This window comes from Arctopsyche grandis, chromosome 6, assembly GCF_051622035.1.
Source record: "Arctopsyche grandis isolate Sample6627 chromosome 6, ASM5162203v2, whole genome shotgun sequence".
Taxonomy (NCBI): Eukaryota; Metazoa; Arthropoda; class Insecta; order Trichoptera; family Hydropsychidae; genus Arctopsyche; species Arctopsyche grandis.
The window spans coordinates 29,475,598-29,492,676 of record NC_135360.1 but is presented as its reverse complement, the minus strand read 5'-3'; the positions used below and the strand labels follow the sequence as shown (position 1 = coordinate 29,492,676).

The following is a 17,079-nucleotide window of genomic DNA, read 5'->3' as shown; positions in this document are numbered from 1 at the left end:
AAACATATTTTTCGAATTTTGAATGACTAAATTTCATACAAAGTTGATCTAGACTTGTGTTGAATTTCCGTTCAAGTTTGGAATCGAATGCATCGTCCGAATAAGCGAAAAGAGATATTTATATGTAAATATGTGCTATTGATCAATGTGAATTGGAAAAGTCGGATGAATCGTACATACATGTATATTTAATAAATACCCTTATGTATTTCTTTGTCGCTTTTCAGATCTATACCGCGTTAGAGATGAGGTGTCATTCGAGTATGGCGTGCACGCCGATCAGAATACACAGGATGGTGATGATGGACCATGACAATAAGATGTCAGATTTGCTAGATGCCAAAGCACTTGCTGCTGTATCCACGCACTTCTTGAACTCGCTGTAGTCGACGCGAGTAATCGCGCAGTAATGCGCGTGGGAGCATGCGCTCTCGCATTGCGCGTCGTTAGGCGAGTCGTGCATGCGTACCGAGTTTGCCCTAAAATACCTGCAAAAATTCAATGAACGGTTAAATACAGCTGAAATGTGAAAATAATAAAAGAAAACAGTTCACTTTTAATCTAAGATTTGTTTAACCCTTCCTCACCGAAGTGGGGTGTGCAATAACTATGCGCAATAACTATGTGGTTTTCACAGCTATACACCCTATATTTCTTGTATTCCTAAAATGAACTACAATCAATTTATTTAATAGATTTTGTATGATTTAGAAAAGGGGTACATCGTAAAAAATACATTTATACATTTCTACGTTCCAAAGTATGATTTAAAGGCGGTAGCGATAAGTCATGTTTTTGACTGTTCTCTTGCATATTCTTGTTGATCGATGAATCAATGCGAGAGAAAGAGACAGCTATATTTTCGTAAGTTATTGTTTTCGTCGCTTTTGGCGCGTGGCTATTGAGTCATGCAGTCGCCTGTTGACCTTACCCATGTAGGTTTGCATGTCGATACTTGTCGCTATTTGTTAATACAAAAATAGTCAAAAACATGCTATTGGACTAAAACTTTTTATGTTGATGTATAAAATGATTAATAAGATATATATTGAACACATTTGTATTCAGAAAAGCTGTATTTTGATCAAAAAATACTGGGGTTTTACTCGACTCCGGTTAGGCACACTCGTTCGATCTCGACCCTTCAAAGTCCTTCAAAGGTTAAAATACGTTTTCTAAAAATATTCTAATGAAAAATCGTATACAAAGTGGGATCTCTGTAACTGATTTTTGTTTGCGTAATGAGAATGAGAAATTTTTCGTCTGTTTTGAATCCTTTAACCATTTTTAAAAGGCTTTTTTATGTTTCACTTCATTTATTGAACTGACATTATTCCTACATTCTTCCGATCATTTTGAAACATTGCCATAAAGCCTAAGGTCGCCTTTATATCATTTCATACTAACGCGACCCAAGGATTTAAGTAATATATTTAATTACAATAATTTAAGCCGGGAATATAATTTTTATTGAAATCCTAATCATCGTATTTTCGTACATTTGTTATTGATGATAGAAAAAGCATTGTTTTTAAAAACTTTTATTATATGACAGTTTTTTATCATAATGTAAATGACATAACATTGCTTTTATTAAATAATTTGAATTTATAAATTTTGTATGAAGTAGTATTATATATTTTATTTTTGTACAACGTATCAATCAATTTAATTTTTCGAAGACGAGAAATTTATGATTTATCTGATTTCAAGTCAAAACCGATCACTGATTTCATTACTATCTTACATACATATATAATATATAATGTATTGTGTCTGTGTATATTGGAGACAGTTAAATAAATTCTTCATTGTAAATTTTACATAAAAGATTTTAAAAATTTAACATGCTCAATATGATTTAACATGATTTATATTTTTATATTTACAATATCAGTTTATAGATGGTTCATACTTTTCTAGAAGGATTTTTACAATTTTAAATTCAATAACTTTTACATGTACAAATAATCGTTATTCAAATTTCTATGAAACCTTCGCGCTTCGGTATTGGAGGTACCTAAGGTATCCAACTCTATCATATTACTACAAACAAAGTTTATGAACTATCAGAGGAAACATGAATCTTAATAATCTTAAGTTGAATGAATCTTGAATCATGAATCATAATAATCTTAATCTTATTTGTAAATTTAAGTCTCTCAAACTCACTTAGAAAATATATAGTTGGCACTGGGACGGTCCTGTGTGAATCTGTCCACCAAATTGTGCAGGGACGTTGCACTGATGTCCTGGAGACCATAGTAGTTGGTCAGATTGTACTCAGGAAGCCACTCAGCCTCACCCACTCTATTGGCGTTTCCAATGTCCAAATAATACTGGGTGTAGTCCAGCACCTAAACATTAATAAACACACATAGATTAAAACACCCTAGAATTAGCGTTTAAGCCATTCGCTTTGTTCCCACTACAGACCGGGCTTAACCCAATTAACTACGGATAACTCTCGTCACGCACAAATAATTATTTATATTAATTAATTCGTCTACATTAATCAATATTAAACATCATATGTATGCGTATCAATTAATTTGTTTTGTATTTATTTACTATTGAACACTGCACAATATAACTATATATACATACATTGATACACTAGCTGGTAAGCAACATTAATCTATAACTCAACTCTTTTCAGAATATATTAAAATCTGATATTTCTATAGTTTTGATTTTAAAATTCTTACATAAATCTTGTTTTGGGTAAAAAATAATATAAAAAATATTGTTTTTGGACCTAAAATGGAATTTGTAACGATATGAATGTGTGTAAATGTATATCGTAGTAATTCTGCGAGATTCAGAAGCATCTTTTACATTTGAGTAGAATTTTTGACGATTTTATAAAATTGATGATAAATATTTATCAAAACTAATAATTGTTTCCGTTGAGATTTCTATTTGCAAATAATTACTTTAACGATAGGTACTTCTTATATTTTTGGATATGTAAAATTCTCTTCTTGATGCGATTATAAACAATGATAGTGAATTGATTTTTGCAAACTGATGCAATTTTAAAAATGAAAAAAATATATATAAACATTGAGAACTGGAAATGGAAAAGAAATGAAGCGGATCCAGAATATAAAGAAGTTGAACCTAATTTTGTTGTAGTGATAAATGGCATTGCTAAACTTGAAGAGGAACATCATCTAAATTGCAAATTACAATGGAGTAATGATCACGATCATAAAAATTCATTCAAATACGTTTAAAATACATAAGGGTTACAAATGTCAGAAACTTAGGATAAGGTACAGTGGACCATGGAAATTCCGGAGATGACTTAAAACATATTGAAATCAAACTTCGTTTGATTTCTAAAGAAACATGTCTGTAAGTTGAGATGAACTTTAATTGAGATTTCCTTATTTTTTGCATTGCATACTTATTGCGATTGGTATAAACACAGATTGCCTAAACACAATCTGCTTTAGATCGTCGACTTGTCGACTTTCGAGTGTTTTTAATTAATAGTATGTATTATGAGCATTTATAAGAATTGTAAATAGGTTTTTGAGCTCTTTTTCCTATTATGTTGTACATTAACATTAGAATAATATAATACTATGATTACTAACAAAATTAAATTAAAATTGTAAAATAGAAAATGATCAGTAGATCAGTAGCGATTAAAATAGATATTAGATGTATTGTGAACATAGTTTAGTAATAATAAAAAGCATTTAAAAATCAAAAAAAGATGATTGCGAGTACCTAATGTAAAAATAAGTAACACAGACTCCCCATAATATTATATGTACATTGTATATGTATTATTATTTCAGTCATTGTCTGGCATTTCATTATTTCAATCATTATCAATTTCCAATAATACGTATGTAAATTTACATACTTCATAATGAACTAATTGCAACAATGACGATTGCGCGCAAATGACGTTCGCCCCCCATCCCCCACATCTGAGCAGGGGTACGTCATTAAGGGGGAGGGCAGGGTATGCCAACCTTGACAATTGAGTCAGTTGGCAGTGCCGTCTGAAAATTCGCACTTTGAAAAACACGCATTGAATCCGGCTCTGATACACTCGCGCCGTTCTCGACAAAGACTAATGATGCGCAGAGTCACCATTATACCGAGGCACAATGGGGTTCCGGGAAAGCCTCTTTCGCTGACGACCCTGCCACCTCCTATCAACCCAATACTATAGTATTGCCTGAGGGGTTCACCGGTCATACTGGACCTCAGCATCATATCGTAATGCATATTATAATTGTATCTGGTTTCAACGCGTAGCTAATAGATATGCTAGTTGAATGCTTTGACCATTGCTACAATGCATACATATGTATAGGAAATATTTACATTTAGTTTGAATACATGAGTATTTATATGAATTCAAGCTTATTTACATATATTAATTATGCTTTTGAAATAAGTACTCCTAAAAATATTGTATGGATAAATAACATCTTATCTAACATCAAATAGACTCCAAGTGTTTGTTGCTACCATTTTTACGTGCATTTATTACAGGAATAAGAAAACGTTTTAAATGATAATTTATAGAAGTTGGGAGTAAATGGTTTAGAGATAGAGAGAAAATCTCAAATTCTGCCTCAATGAACTAGCCCAGATAAACATGTTTATGTTTTTAGAGCATATACATATTTTTGTAGATTAATTTTATACCAATTGAAGATTGAGTTAATTATTTAATAAAAAATAAAGATTTATTTTAGCAAATCCAATTAAAAATAATATTGGAAATAATGTAAATTATCTTATAAAATGGTGAAATATTCAATTAAATAATTCATCTGTGTTTGACTTTGAGGCATCAAATTTTTGTATTGATTTTGATGATAATAAATGGGACTGAATTTACAAAAAACCTATTTAAATCAATGAAAAATGTTATATTTCTACACTTTATATATGTAAGTAGGTATATGTAAAAAAAAGTGTGGTTAAAATTAAATTCGTTTAAATATTAAAAACATAAAAGAGCTTAGCCATTTAATCAATAGTTCAAAAGTTTTGATAGCACGTTGACCTGAAATATAATATATGTATGTAGTTCTCTAATGTATAATTACACTATATATGTATATGAATTTTAATATTCGACTTTTTCCAGCTAAAAATGCAATTAATACCTATTAAAATTCCATAAAAATTTCCAAATACGAAAGAAATCCTAAATTTAAAATTCTTGTACATTTCATACGCAGCACGAAAGAAAAGGAAAAAAAGCATACATTTCCATATAAATCGATACATAGACACGCAAATACGAGAGACTTCGTTGTGGAAAGATAAATAAGTACGCATTCTCTCCGATATGAGTATGTACATATGTATAATATAATATATAACATAAAACGAACTTTATTCACATACGAGGGAGAGTTCACTACATCGTATATTACAGCGCCAACTCCAATTCGCAAACACACAATACATATGTCCGTTATTTATCGATAAGCAGGAAGCATCCATATATAATATAAGCATATACTGTTTATTCGAAGCGATAATAACGATATGAAAGATGAATAGTTTCGGTAGGACTATTTATCTTAGCGGATGTCCTCATCTTCGGAGCAAATACCGCATTTGATATGCGGAAAGCTCCGATATCGTGAAAATGTGACCTATGCAGGCTGCTCAATATAAGGTTAAGCCTTTTTTAGGTCACATGTTCTACAAATAGAGTGTGTGTATTCGGTGCTACCTAATTTATTACCTAATCATTTCGTTTGCGTTGCACAGAAGTGGGTCGGAGCCCTTTGCGTTTGGCATTTCCCTTCCGACTGCGTGTATGGGGGTGGCAGGGAGACTTTCAAAAGGGATTATTACAATGAAATTTTGTTTGTTTTATAAAATAAAATATATCAGGTGTGAGAATATATAATTCCACTTATTTAATACAAAATAATGGATTTTTCAACGGTTAGTTATTAAGTTTTGCTTTGTAGCTATTTTAATACGATAGCTACATACATATGTATATATCAAGACTCGTTTTTAATAAAATTTATTGGGTTTTTTTACTCTTAGTAAGATCTAGAAGATTATTATGTTTTTAAAAACAATATAAGTTATTCTGACAATAATTATTGAGACGGTTCCATACAAAATTGGTATTTCCGAAAATTCAACCTTCTTATCTGAAACACAATCCATTATTTCAGCTCTAGAAGACAAATGGAAAAGTATTAATGATAAAATATGTCTCAAGATAACTGTACTATTTGATATTTACGAACTCTATTTTTTTTTAAATATACATACTAATATATATATGAAATTGCATTAATTTTATGTAAAAAAACATTTTCAATATTTTACGTACAAACAGACAAAGTTTAGATATTGCTATTGAAATTTCTTTGAAATAAAAACAAAGTCAATGCAATTTTGATTTAAAATCTGTTGGGTTATTTAAAATTAAAATTATTCAAAAGTTTAGACAAAAGTAACGATTAGCTTTCAGTTCTCCCACAAAGGATATTTCAAGCATCACATAATTTAAAAAAAGATTCCACACCAACTGAAATTATGTGATGTTAAAAGACGAAATGGTATTAAATTGTATTTATTAACTTCTTCTACTGAAAATAATGAAAGAAGTTTACAAAGGATTTCATCCAACATTGGATGAAAGTTTCTAAATCTCTAGTGGAATGTTTTTTTTTTGTGAAAACTGCTATGATTGTAATTTAAAGTTTTCGCAATGGAAATTTGAATTCTAAATTATAGTGTTTTTTTTCAAAAGGTCCCTAAATTTAAATGTGATATTACTTAACTTTGCATTCAAATTATAGTGTCGAGACATAAAGCAAACATCAAACGACGACGATACCAGTCTTAAGCTGATTACTATGTACGTATTTCAAAACACTACACCTCGAAAGCTCTATCGTATAATATATTTTTAGAACTAAATATAATTAAATGGGATATTTTCATTGGATAATTTCACCTTCATAATTGTCTTTGCCTCACCCCCCATATCAATACGATAGGTATAGTTTACGACGCTAGTATTTGGCAGATATTTCAGGAAAATCGTTCGAGTAGCTTTCGACGCAATGGCCACACCCCTACCACGGTCGTTTCAAGTTGAATATTATGGAAAGTTTGGCGGCAATAAAATTAATCACCTGTCCTCTGTCGGAATCGAACTTGTAAAGTCGAAATCCGGGGTTGTTTGCTCCACCGCTGGTATGGCGCGGGGTAACAGATGGTGCCAGCATTGCCCAAGATATAGGTTTTCCTGTAACAAACAAACTCGTCAGAATTCCAATCTAATATTTCCAATTTCGAGATATAAACCCGGAATTTAATCAATTCTTAGAATTTTACAACATCACCTTTTTATTACCGCTGACATCCGTTTGAATTTAATCAACTCGATCTGTAATGTCACAGATTGAAATTGATTTAATTCAATTTTTGTCTTTCGATTGTAAAACTATAAAATTTTACTTTACGTTCGAAATCGTAATAAAAATATTCAATACGATGTCTCTACCCATAAGGTGATGAATATAAAATTCTGAAGCACAAATTTTCTAGAAAATTGATTTTAAATAATATAAAATGAAATATAAACATTTAAATACAATTAAGAAAAAAATATTTTCTAAACTTACATATGTACATACATTAAAAAAGAAAAAATTATCTATACCAACATAAACAATAATCATATATGCATATGTGAATCAAAATTATATTATAAAAAATCAGCTGATAACTAAAAATAAGTGTATGTGATGTATGTATTTAAGCTTATTGTAAAAAACTAAATGTATGTAAGTTTATTGTAAATAATATAAACAATTAGATACAACATAACTTCTTATTGAATACTTATCTCGCAGATAAAACTCCGTGAAGAGATATACAGTGAAATGTCAGATTTGACATATTTGGCCAAAAATCAATATATATCGTGTATTACATTACATGAAGCTAGACGCCAAATTTGAAATTTATATATACATATGAGAGTTAAAACTATAAATATTGAAATATTAGAGATAACGAGAACCTATAAAGCAAATTTTATAAAATATAGAGTGAATTATAGGCGTTTAAACAATTAAAATCTTATATGGCCATATCAAGGCGAACAGGTTGAAGGCACGGGACGAACGCTTATTAAACGTCAGGAAGGTTTACGGGCCCCGTTTTTAAAACACGTTGTATACGATATTTTATCTCCAACGTAATGGCAGACGATACATTAACGTGTATTGATGACCAAAATGAGCAATATGGCAAAGTATGAAAACGATCGGATAAGAGATAAAAATGACCACTAACACGAAAGCCATGTGAAACGTAAAGGAGGTATGTAAAAATATTCGCCTTCCAGATTGAGTAGAATTATTTCAATGCCATTGCTTCACACGAATTTACTAAAGCGTTTCCCAAAATCCATTAAATGTATTGAACTGTACTTAAAATTTATGACGCTTTTATAATTTAACACCGACCATAAAAAGTACTTTATTCTTGTATTTGAATTAAATCGATAATTAAAATCGTCAATTTATATTCGGTTTATGTTTTTTTTATTTAATTATTATATACAATAGTAAACGTTCACAATTATAATTTCTACGCTATGAGCAATCGTAATGAAACAATTGATTATTTTAGATATACATATACATATATGAGCCGTTATATTTGAATGTGGCGAAAGTGTTTTGCATTTAGCAATATTTAAAAATACTGGTGGCCTGTAATACGTTTATAATGCTATTCCGAGATTCTGGACATATGTATGTAATTAAAAAAACAAGTAATAACAACTTGTGAAGTAAGTCAAACAGAAATAGTGTTTTTGAATTGAAAAATTGTACTTCTTTTGAAAATTGAAAGGAACTTTTCTTCATTTTGAGAAATATTTTGCAAAATTGTTTTACATTTAGCACAATTTTTAAAATACTGGTGTCCTGTTATACGTTATGCTGCTTTTCTGTGATTCTAGACATATCGAATTAAAATAAGTGATAACATTTTGTGAACTAAGTCAAACAGAAATAGTGTTTTTGGAACTGAAAATTGAACTTCCGCCACTTTTTAATATATGTTAACATAGGCGTGTAAAATAAAATGGCTTTATATGTAAATATTGCAAATAAAATTTACATTTAGTGAAAGAGGCTTATTTTATTTAGTACCATTCCAATGTAAGTTAAAACCTACTCAATTGCATTTTAAAATACGATTTTATGGACACAGCATATTAAAAATAAATTATTCTACATTCTCACATTTAAGTGGATCTCACACATTGTTAAAATTGGTAGTACAAAACGATCTCATTTACTACTAAGTTTGACAAATAAGGTTTGATATTAATGTAATTTAAATCTGAATTCCAATTTAAGCTAATGATAATAATGAACCGTCGAATGTTCGTCCCCAAAAAATGAAATTGTAACGTTAAAAAAATGAATATGGATATTCGATATCCCTCTTTCCAAATTACAAAACTGAAACACGCCTACATACAATACAACACATACGCGCAATTTCAATTTGAATACGATCACTTTCGCGCCGAAAAATAAAGCGATGCTAATTTTGCACTCGTATCGATTCGTACGATCGGTCCCTCGGAATGAGACCTATTATTTTGTCATATATATGCAAATTGAACACATCAATATTGTATTACCACACTGACTGTGTGTGACCCATTTATACACTCCATCCCCGGCTGCGTTATTATGTATGTACCTATATAAACTCCCGAAATCTTCTCTTTGTTTTTATTTTTATATTTTATACCTACTCGTATATACAGAGGATTGTATTTACCCAAGTCGTTGTACATGATTCTGAACGAGTCACTGTGCAGGTGGCCGAAGAATTGTCCGGCTATTGTTCCGTGGAATTTTCTCACCAAACGCAGATACCTTTTGTTGTTTTCCTCGGAAAATGAAGTTTGAGGAAGTGGGGGAGCTCCACCTTGTCTCTCGTCGGCTCCAGGTGGCACATGACCCACAATATACACCTGAAACAAATTAAAAAGTATAAACATTAGTTTTTCATAAATCAGGGGATCAAAACTAGTGGTACACGGATGCTTAAAGAGTCTAAAAGATTATAAGGCGTCTGTGATGAGATCAAATTTTCCAATGCTTTACAAAAATAGTATTGTAAGGTATATTGTATTATATTATAGGGTACAAGATATCTGAATATGCTGAAACAATACATAGAACTATTTTAAAATTAGCTTTATCTTGATGATATGAAATTATTATTTTTCATTCGTAACAGAAGGATCTTAATACTAAACCCCTTTAATTGGTGTTCAACTTAAAAATCTTGATATTTTCTTAAAAAATATATTATAAGTAATATAATATAATCACTTTATTACGAACATACAATACACGAAGTATCAATCTAGTCTCAATTTTGATAATTTGAATGATTTCTACTTGGTCAAGTGGTTTTTAATTTTAAATTTTATTTTATGACAGGTAAACCCATTTTTTTGTACATAAATACGTACCTATTAACAATTTCAAACATCATAAATACAATTCATCTAGATATTTATGGAGAAATTCGATAAACAGTAAATTTTTGTGAGAAATACATACATTTTTACAGAACATGTAGTTGGGTAGCATACTCAAATTAATCAACAAATTCAAGATGTTAAAAGATCATATCAAACAAATATAGGTTGCAAATGTTGGTGGAACCGTTTCAAAAATGAAATCAGATAAATAGGCATACTGTGGTTGACCTGGAGTCCAATATATATAAAGTCAAGCCAGCAAAACAAGGCTAGAGATTGAACATATCAGTTGAAAGCATTATTCGCTTATCACTAACCTACACATGTTGCTGGTGAAAAACTTATGAAAAAAAAACTTCGAACAGTCCGTGGTATGAATCTGACTATAAAAGGAGCCCACAGAAAAAAAAACCGATTAAGAATGTCCCTGCTATAGATTCATGTGTGGTATTTTATATGACGATGTATGTATGTAGTCTCTTTTTCTATGAATATTATCCATAAAAATGCAAGGCGTTGCACCCCATAAAAGCCGTGTAGAATATAAAGCGCAATAAGTTCAGCGAAGCATAAACGTCCGGATATCAATATATCAGAATAAATGTATCGTAAACATGCCGAAGCCATTTGTAACATTTTGTCGTGAAAATATAAGATGTATGACAAGTTAAATATAAATTATGTCTATTATATTCCAAAATGGAACGATAAATATACATATATTTGAATATTTACTGGACGGAAATAAGTTGTTGTTAAAAAAAAGTACGTACATACATATATATTCTAATATATTCTTTGTTTGTTCGTCCTTAATTTAACTTCGCTCTCCATTATCTACAATGAGATAATAGATAAGGTTAAATTCATTAACATTTTCACCCTAACGAAGGGTTTTCTAACAAAACACACCCTAATAATTTACTTTCATTGAAGAATTCATCCGTATTTATCACCCCCCTAATTTTACGAATTTTTGCATATATTCACGATCTAGTTGACAAAATAAGGCCAAAAATGTGTCTCCAATTATTTATTTTACGCACGTATATATGGATATACGGTTATGTGTTTGATAAAAGATATTACATTTTCAAATAAAACCACAATTTTAATCAAATTTCAATAAACCGCAAGAAAACTTTGAATTCTATCTAATTTGATCTCTGAATGTTCATTTAAAACCCTTATTATTATTTTTTCATAGAATCCTTTATCGTTATTAAAAATAATCTTAGTTTGAAAGATTATTAGCATTTGCCACACTGTGGTCGATAGCGAGTGACGAGGATTTATACATATTTTAGTTCTCCAAATATGCTGAATGCGTGGTCTTCATATTATACTTTATATATTCTACTTTACATACTTTATATGATTATGTACATATATAAATTCATTCAAATTCCTATCAGATATAGTCAATTTATCTGATTTTAATTGAAACGGTTCCAACAAATTGACAATATTATCCAATTTTCAATAACAGCATCTCGAAATTTGATGATTTGTATACAAAAATGCTCCAAAATTTTCTATCAAAAAATTTATCCATAGATTGTATTATGATTTGTTAAAATTAGTCTAAAAAAATGTATATCAATGTTTATAATCGGCCAGGAAGGCGCATTGGGGTTTACCTGTTAGGCCTTCCTGGTGTATATATGTATGTATGTAAAAAAAAAATAATATAGATTCCACTACATATAAAAATGCTTATTTTTTATAAAGACTTTTAATTGTATTGGTTTGAATCGTACGATAAATAATTTTATGGTTTTCTGGCTATGAGTATAATATTATAAAATGCTTTCAAATAAGAATATTTTCATACTAAAAAGATATAGATTTTAATAATGTTTGCAATGAAATTTAAATGGATAAAATCCCGTTCTGATTTTAAATGGCTGCCTGGTAGGGTTCCTGTCTTGAGAAACCTGCTTAATTCCCATGAGTAGACATCTCTCACTCACGTGGGAGTTATTAAATAAGATTATTTTTATTATTAAATTTAAGTATAGACTCAAGCAATAAGCAAATTACAAATAAAATAAGCATATCAACAAGCGCTACCAATATCCATTACTTTCCCACATTCCACGGGAAATTTTCACCTGCAAAAACATTCATTCTTACAAACACACATGTTTAAACGAGTGAGAAACTTAACTTTCGCTATGCGAAGAAATTGGAGTGCATAAATTAAAGAGAAAACTTGAGCACCGGTGTAACCTTGCACGTAGATTTATGACTGCAGGTCTTGTGCGGGGAAGACAAACGGCACGCGTATCAGATTCTGCACCCTTAGGGCTCCTTTTCGAATACCGAAATGGGGTGACCCACCCGCCCACCCACCCACAGATTCACCCCCGTACTTCCGGTAGCTAGTAATTAAATCAACAGACGGCTGCAGGACAAGTTTGCGGTTTTATCGCAGGACTCCAAAGGACTCGCTCTCTTGTTCACAATAATTAACGTGCGGGATGAAAATTGCGGTTTCCCACTGCGTCCGTTCAATTTCGCATATCAATATTTATGAGATAAAAGTGTGCTATTGCGTGCATATTGATTGCGTGTTTTAAATGCGCGAACTGTTAAATCTTGTTTAAATAATTTAATTGCTTGCGGCTTTGAGTAATGGTGTGTGTAGTGGGTCGATAAATTTATTCAAAAATGTGACCTTAAGCACGTGTCTGATTCAAATTTGGGTACAGATTGGGGTAGGTATTGATTTTCAGCTTTTATAAATGCTATATTAAACGAGCCAAAATATACGTTTATATTTTTTATGTATTTATATTTGGAAAGTTTCCATAGTTAATGTACCTATTTATAAAAGCTCCGAATAAAGTTCAAAAACCAATTTATAACTAAATTTGCCGTTCTGGCATTTTATGATTTTATCTTACTTACTAGGTATACATATGTATATGAATGTATAATCAAATATACTCAAACATTATTTAATTTCACATATTATTAAAAAATGTTTTCATAAGAGTCCGCACGAAAGACAGATTACCTAAACACAATCTGCCTTAGATCGTCGACTTTAGAGAGTTTTTAGTTAATATTATGTATAAAATGTATTATGAGCATTTATATTAATTGTAAATATATTTTTAAGCTTTTTTTCCTATTATGCTGTACATTAACATTAAAATAATATAATACTATAATTATTAACAAAAAAAAATTAGAATATGATTAGTACATGAGTATCTATTAAAATTAAGATAGATATAAGATGTATGTGAACATAATTTAGTAATAATAAACAGCATTTAAAAAAATGAAAAAAAGACAATGCAATATTTACTCATTTACTCCAACCTTTTTGTAATTTATATAGATATTCCAGTCAGATACATTGAAAAGAACGGAAAGTTGTGAGTATCTTAAGGAAAAGAGTAGATGCATTTTAATATGAAATTTGGTACCAGATAATGACTAGATATTGTATTGAATCGATTAATTCATAATAGAAAAAGGAATATTCTGAACTCTTTTTACTTTTTTTATTATAAAAGTCTTATATTTTCAAATATACTAAGCGAACACAAGCTGATAGGCAAAAAATTTTGCAAAACATTTTAAAATGAAACTGTTTAAATATATATTTACATACATACATATGTCATTTTGACAACAGCGTTGAGACTTTTAATCTATAGATACAATTAAAATAAAACTGCATATATTAAGGCATGACATTAAAGTATTCTAAGAGAAAATCCTATGATGTAAGCATTAATATATGCAATTAACTTATAATATATAGAAAAAACCGTTCACTTAACACGCCAATTAGAACTTTACAAACTATCCATATTCCTATGCATTTAAATGCAAACTAAAGCAGCTTTCGAAAGTTTCCAGTACCAAATCACATACACATATACACGTAGATTAAGCATGCATTTTCAATATACGTATGTATATATTTTCCTTCTATGTATATATGTATAAGTATACAATACATTGTATGTAGTCTATAAAATTCACACGAAAATGTTCTAGATACATGCGTATGAACTACTTTTATTCGAATAGTTTTTTTTATTCATTGAGTATATTCTAAGAATAAATACGTTTATACAAATGTGTTAGGAATCCGTTATAAATCTTGTCTAGGGGTCGGCCGGTGGACACAAAAGGACGTTTTCGTGTCCACACTTGCAGAACCATCCTTCCTTTCGAGGCACCGACTCGTTTTAGGAAAACTCAAGTTTCCGGCCTCTTGCACGGAAAGGTTCGTTTCATCGTACAGACCAATGTTCAACATAAAATTTTTCCTTTATATTATATATAGATAATATTCATGTTTTATTTCTGAATCGTAACAAAGTACGATTTTGTTTATTTACTACTAAGTGAATTAAATTAGACACTTCCTTACCCACAACGCTTAGTGAAAGTATGCGATATATTAAACTTTTATACGTATGCTGGGGTTTATATGGCAGTATCACAAGTCCACGGCATTTAATCTCTTAACCGGATTACATCCTATCCGTACGGAAATGACCGCATTTGCAAGGGATGGAAGGAACACTCTCGTGGACCCGGTAATCTGTCTTGTTCGCAATCCGATTTGTTTCTGACGTGAAAACGCCACTAAATCTACATTTTATATTTACATTTTGATTTTTATCGTGTGTGTTTTTAAAATACACGTACGTAATTATAATCGTGATGAATTATGGATATTTAAAAACGCGAATTTCGATTCGAAAACAACACGCAACTATTATACTTTTTTAGTTTTATTTGATGGGAAAGTTTTTACCTAGGAAAAAATCAGCATTTTTTATGAACTGCATTTAATTATCCATTATTTATTACTTACTTAGTATTGCTGTCGTTTGAAATTAAAGAAAAAATATACGGCGGAAAATATATGAAACTTTATTGCGCAACTTGTTCGCGAGGAGGGAAAAAAAGGAAGAATAAGAGCCCTTGGAAATAAAGAAATAGCCGGGATTAAGCAACGGCAGGCTTAGGCTTAGAAGAAAAAAAGAAAAACGAAAGAAAAAATGTATAAATACATACGTATATTTTAAAAACAGACATCGAGGCTCTTTCCATGCCGACTAGATGAATCTTTCGAGTAATCCGGGGCTTAGCATAATCTCGTGACCCACGCGCTTCAAGACGCCGCAATCTCCATTTCTTTATTCTTCGAAAATTAATATGAGTACCTTGTCTGATCAAAAATAAACTGAAATTTTTCCGAGGAGTCGAAATACTTTCCTCCCCAATTTGAAGACGGTAAATTCGCCAACGAAGCAAAAGGACCGGACGATTATGAAAAGTGATTTTTCCAAAACTCGACGAACCGACGGAAATTTCATTGACTTGATTATATTGTATAAAATTTAATCGATCAATATACATATACCGTTTAATACACATACAAAATAATATAATACAACTTACGGATTTAAAATCAATTTTTTTTACAATTTAAAAACATATTTTATTTTCAGAAACTCTACTAGCAATTAAAATGATTATTTTTTATGCTTATTAATATTTCAACATTTTTTCAGGATGTTTTTTAATCATTTTATTTTATTTTACCAGAAACATTTTTAGACTCTCGTGAATTGAGTGAACGGCTTATTTTTATCAAAATTAAAAACAAAGAAGTGTTTAATTCTTTGTCATATTTAAAAAAAATTCATTCAGAATGCTTAAAATACAACACTTGAAAAAGCCATTGAGATTTTATTATCGTTCTTCTTTCCACCCAACATCCTATACATACAAACAATCGTATAAAAGACACACAACTCAAAAGAAAAAATTCACACAGTATACAAACATATGTTTATATTTTTAAGCATTTTGAATCATTTAAAACTTGCATTACTTTGAGAACACCTCAAAAAGCACTCGTAAAAGAGAACTTCTTCAGAATCCAGCAGACTGTTAAGGAATGCGGCCGTACTTCAAGAATACATACATGTATTTATGTACATACACACAAAAACAGACTCCCATATATTTTATATTATATATGAAATAGTCCAGTGTCTACCAGACAACCTTTCGGGTTATTTAATCGAGTATATCAAAAGGAAGGACAATGAGCATTGGTTGTTCTGGGTGAAAAGGGGTAGTTTTTCGCCTCTCTTCCAAGCCATTCTAAACCATAGGTCTCTTTCTGGTAATTTATGCGCGAAGGATGAAGATCCCCCATACTTGGGGCATACATACATCAATTTCTTCGACCATTATGCTGGGCAAATGAAGCGTGATAATGTTCGACCGTATTTGAACACGGTCAAGTGGGCAACTGGGTCATACACTGAGCTTAGTGAAAAAGCTAATGCCGAGCTTTCTCTACCTCTCGTTCCGCGTCTAATACGCAGCCGGACGATAAATTTGTCCAAAATTCCGTTTTTATCTTCAACGTTTCGTTTTTATTATTTTCGTGAGTGTGTGTGTGTATTATATGGGTATAGCACGTGTTGCGTCTATATATTGTGCTGTAGGTGGAGTATTAATATTTGAGAAAGGGTGCGTGC

At 30.6% G+C, this 17,079-nt stretch overlaps 1 protein-coding gene across 1 annotated transcript in view; it reads right to left on the bottom strand.

The window, feature by feature from the left end:
• Nucleotides 1-253: 253 nt before the first annotated feature.
• The window catches only part of LOC143912673 (acid sphingomyelinase-like phosphodiesterase 3b), a 93,266-nt gene continuing 76,440 nt past the window's right edge, over nt 254-17,079 (bottom strand). The window contains exons 6-9 of the mRNA XM_077431969.1: nt 9,832-10,027; nt 7,155-7,267; nt 2,173-2,357; nt 254-488 (exon numbers count right to left, since the gene is read on the bottom strand). Coding sequence (XP_077288095.1) covers nt 254-488; nt 2,173-2,357; nt 7,155-7,267; nt 9,832-10,027 — 729 coding nt within the window. The remainder of the gene's footprint in view (nt 489-2,172; nt 2,358-7,154; nt 7,268-9,831; nt 10,028-17,079) is intronic.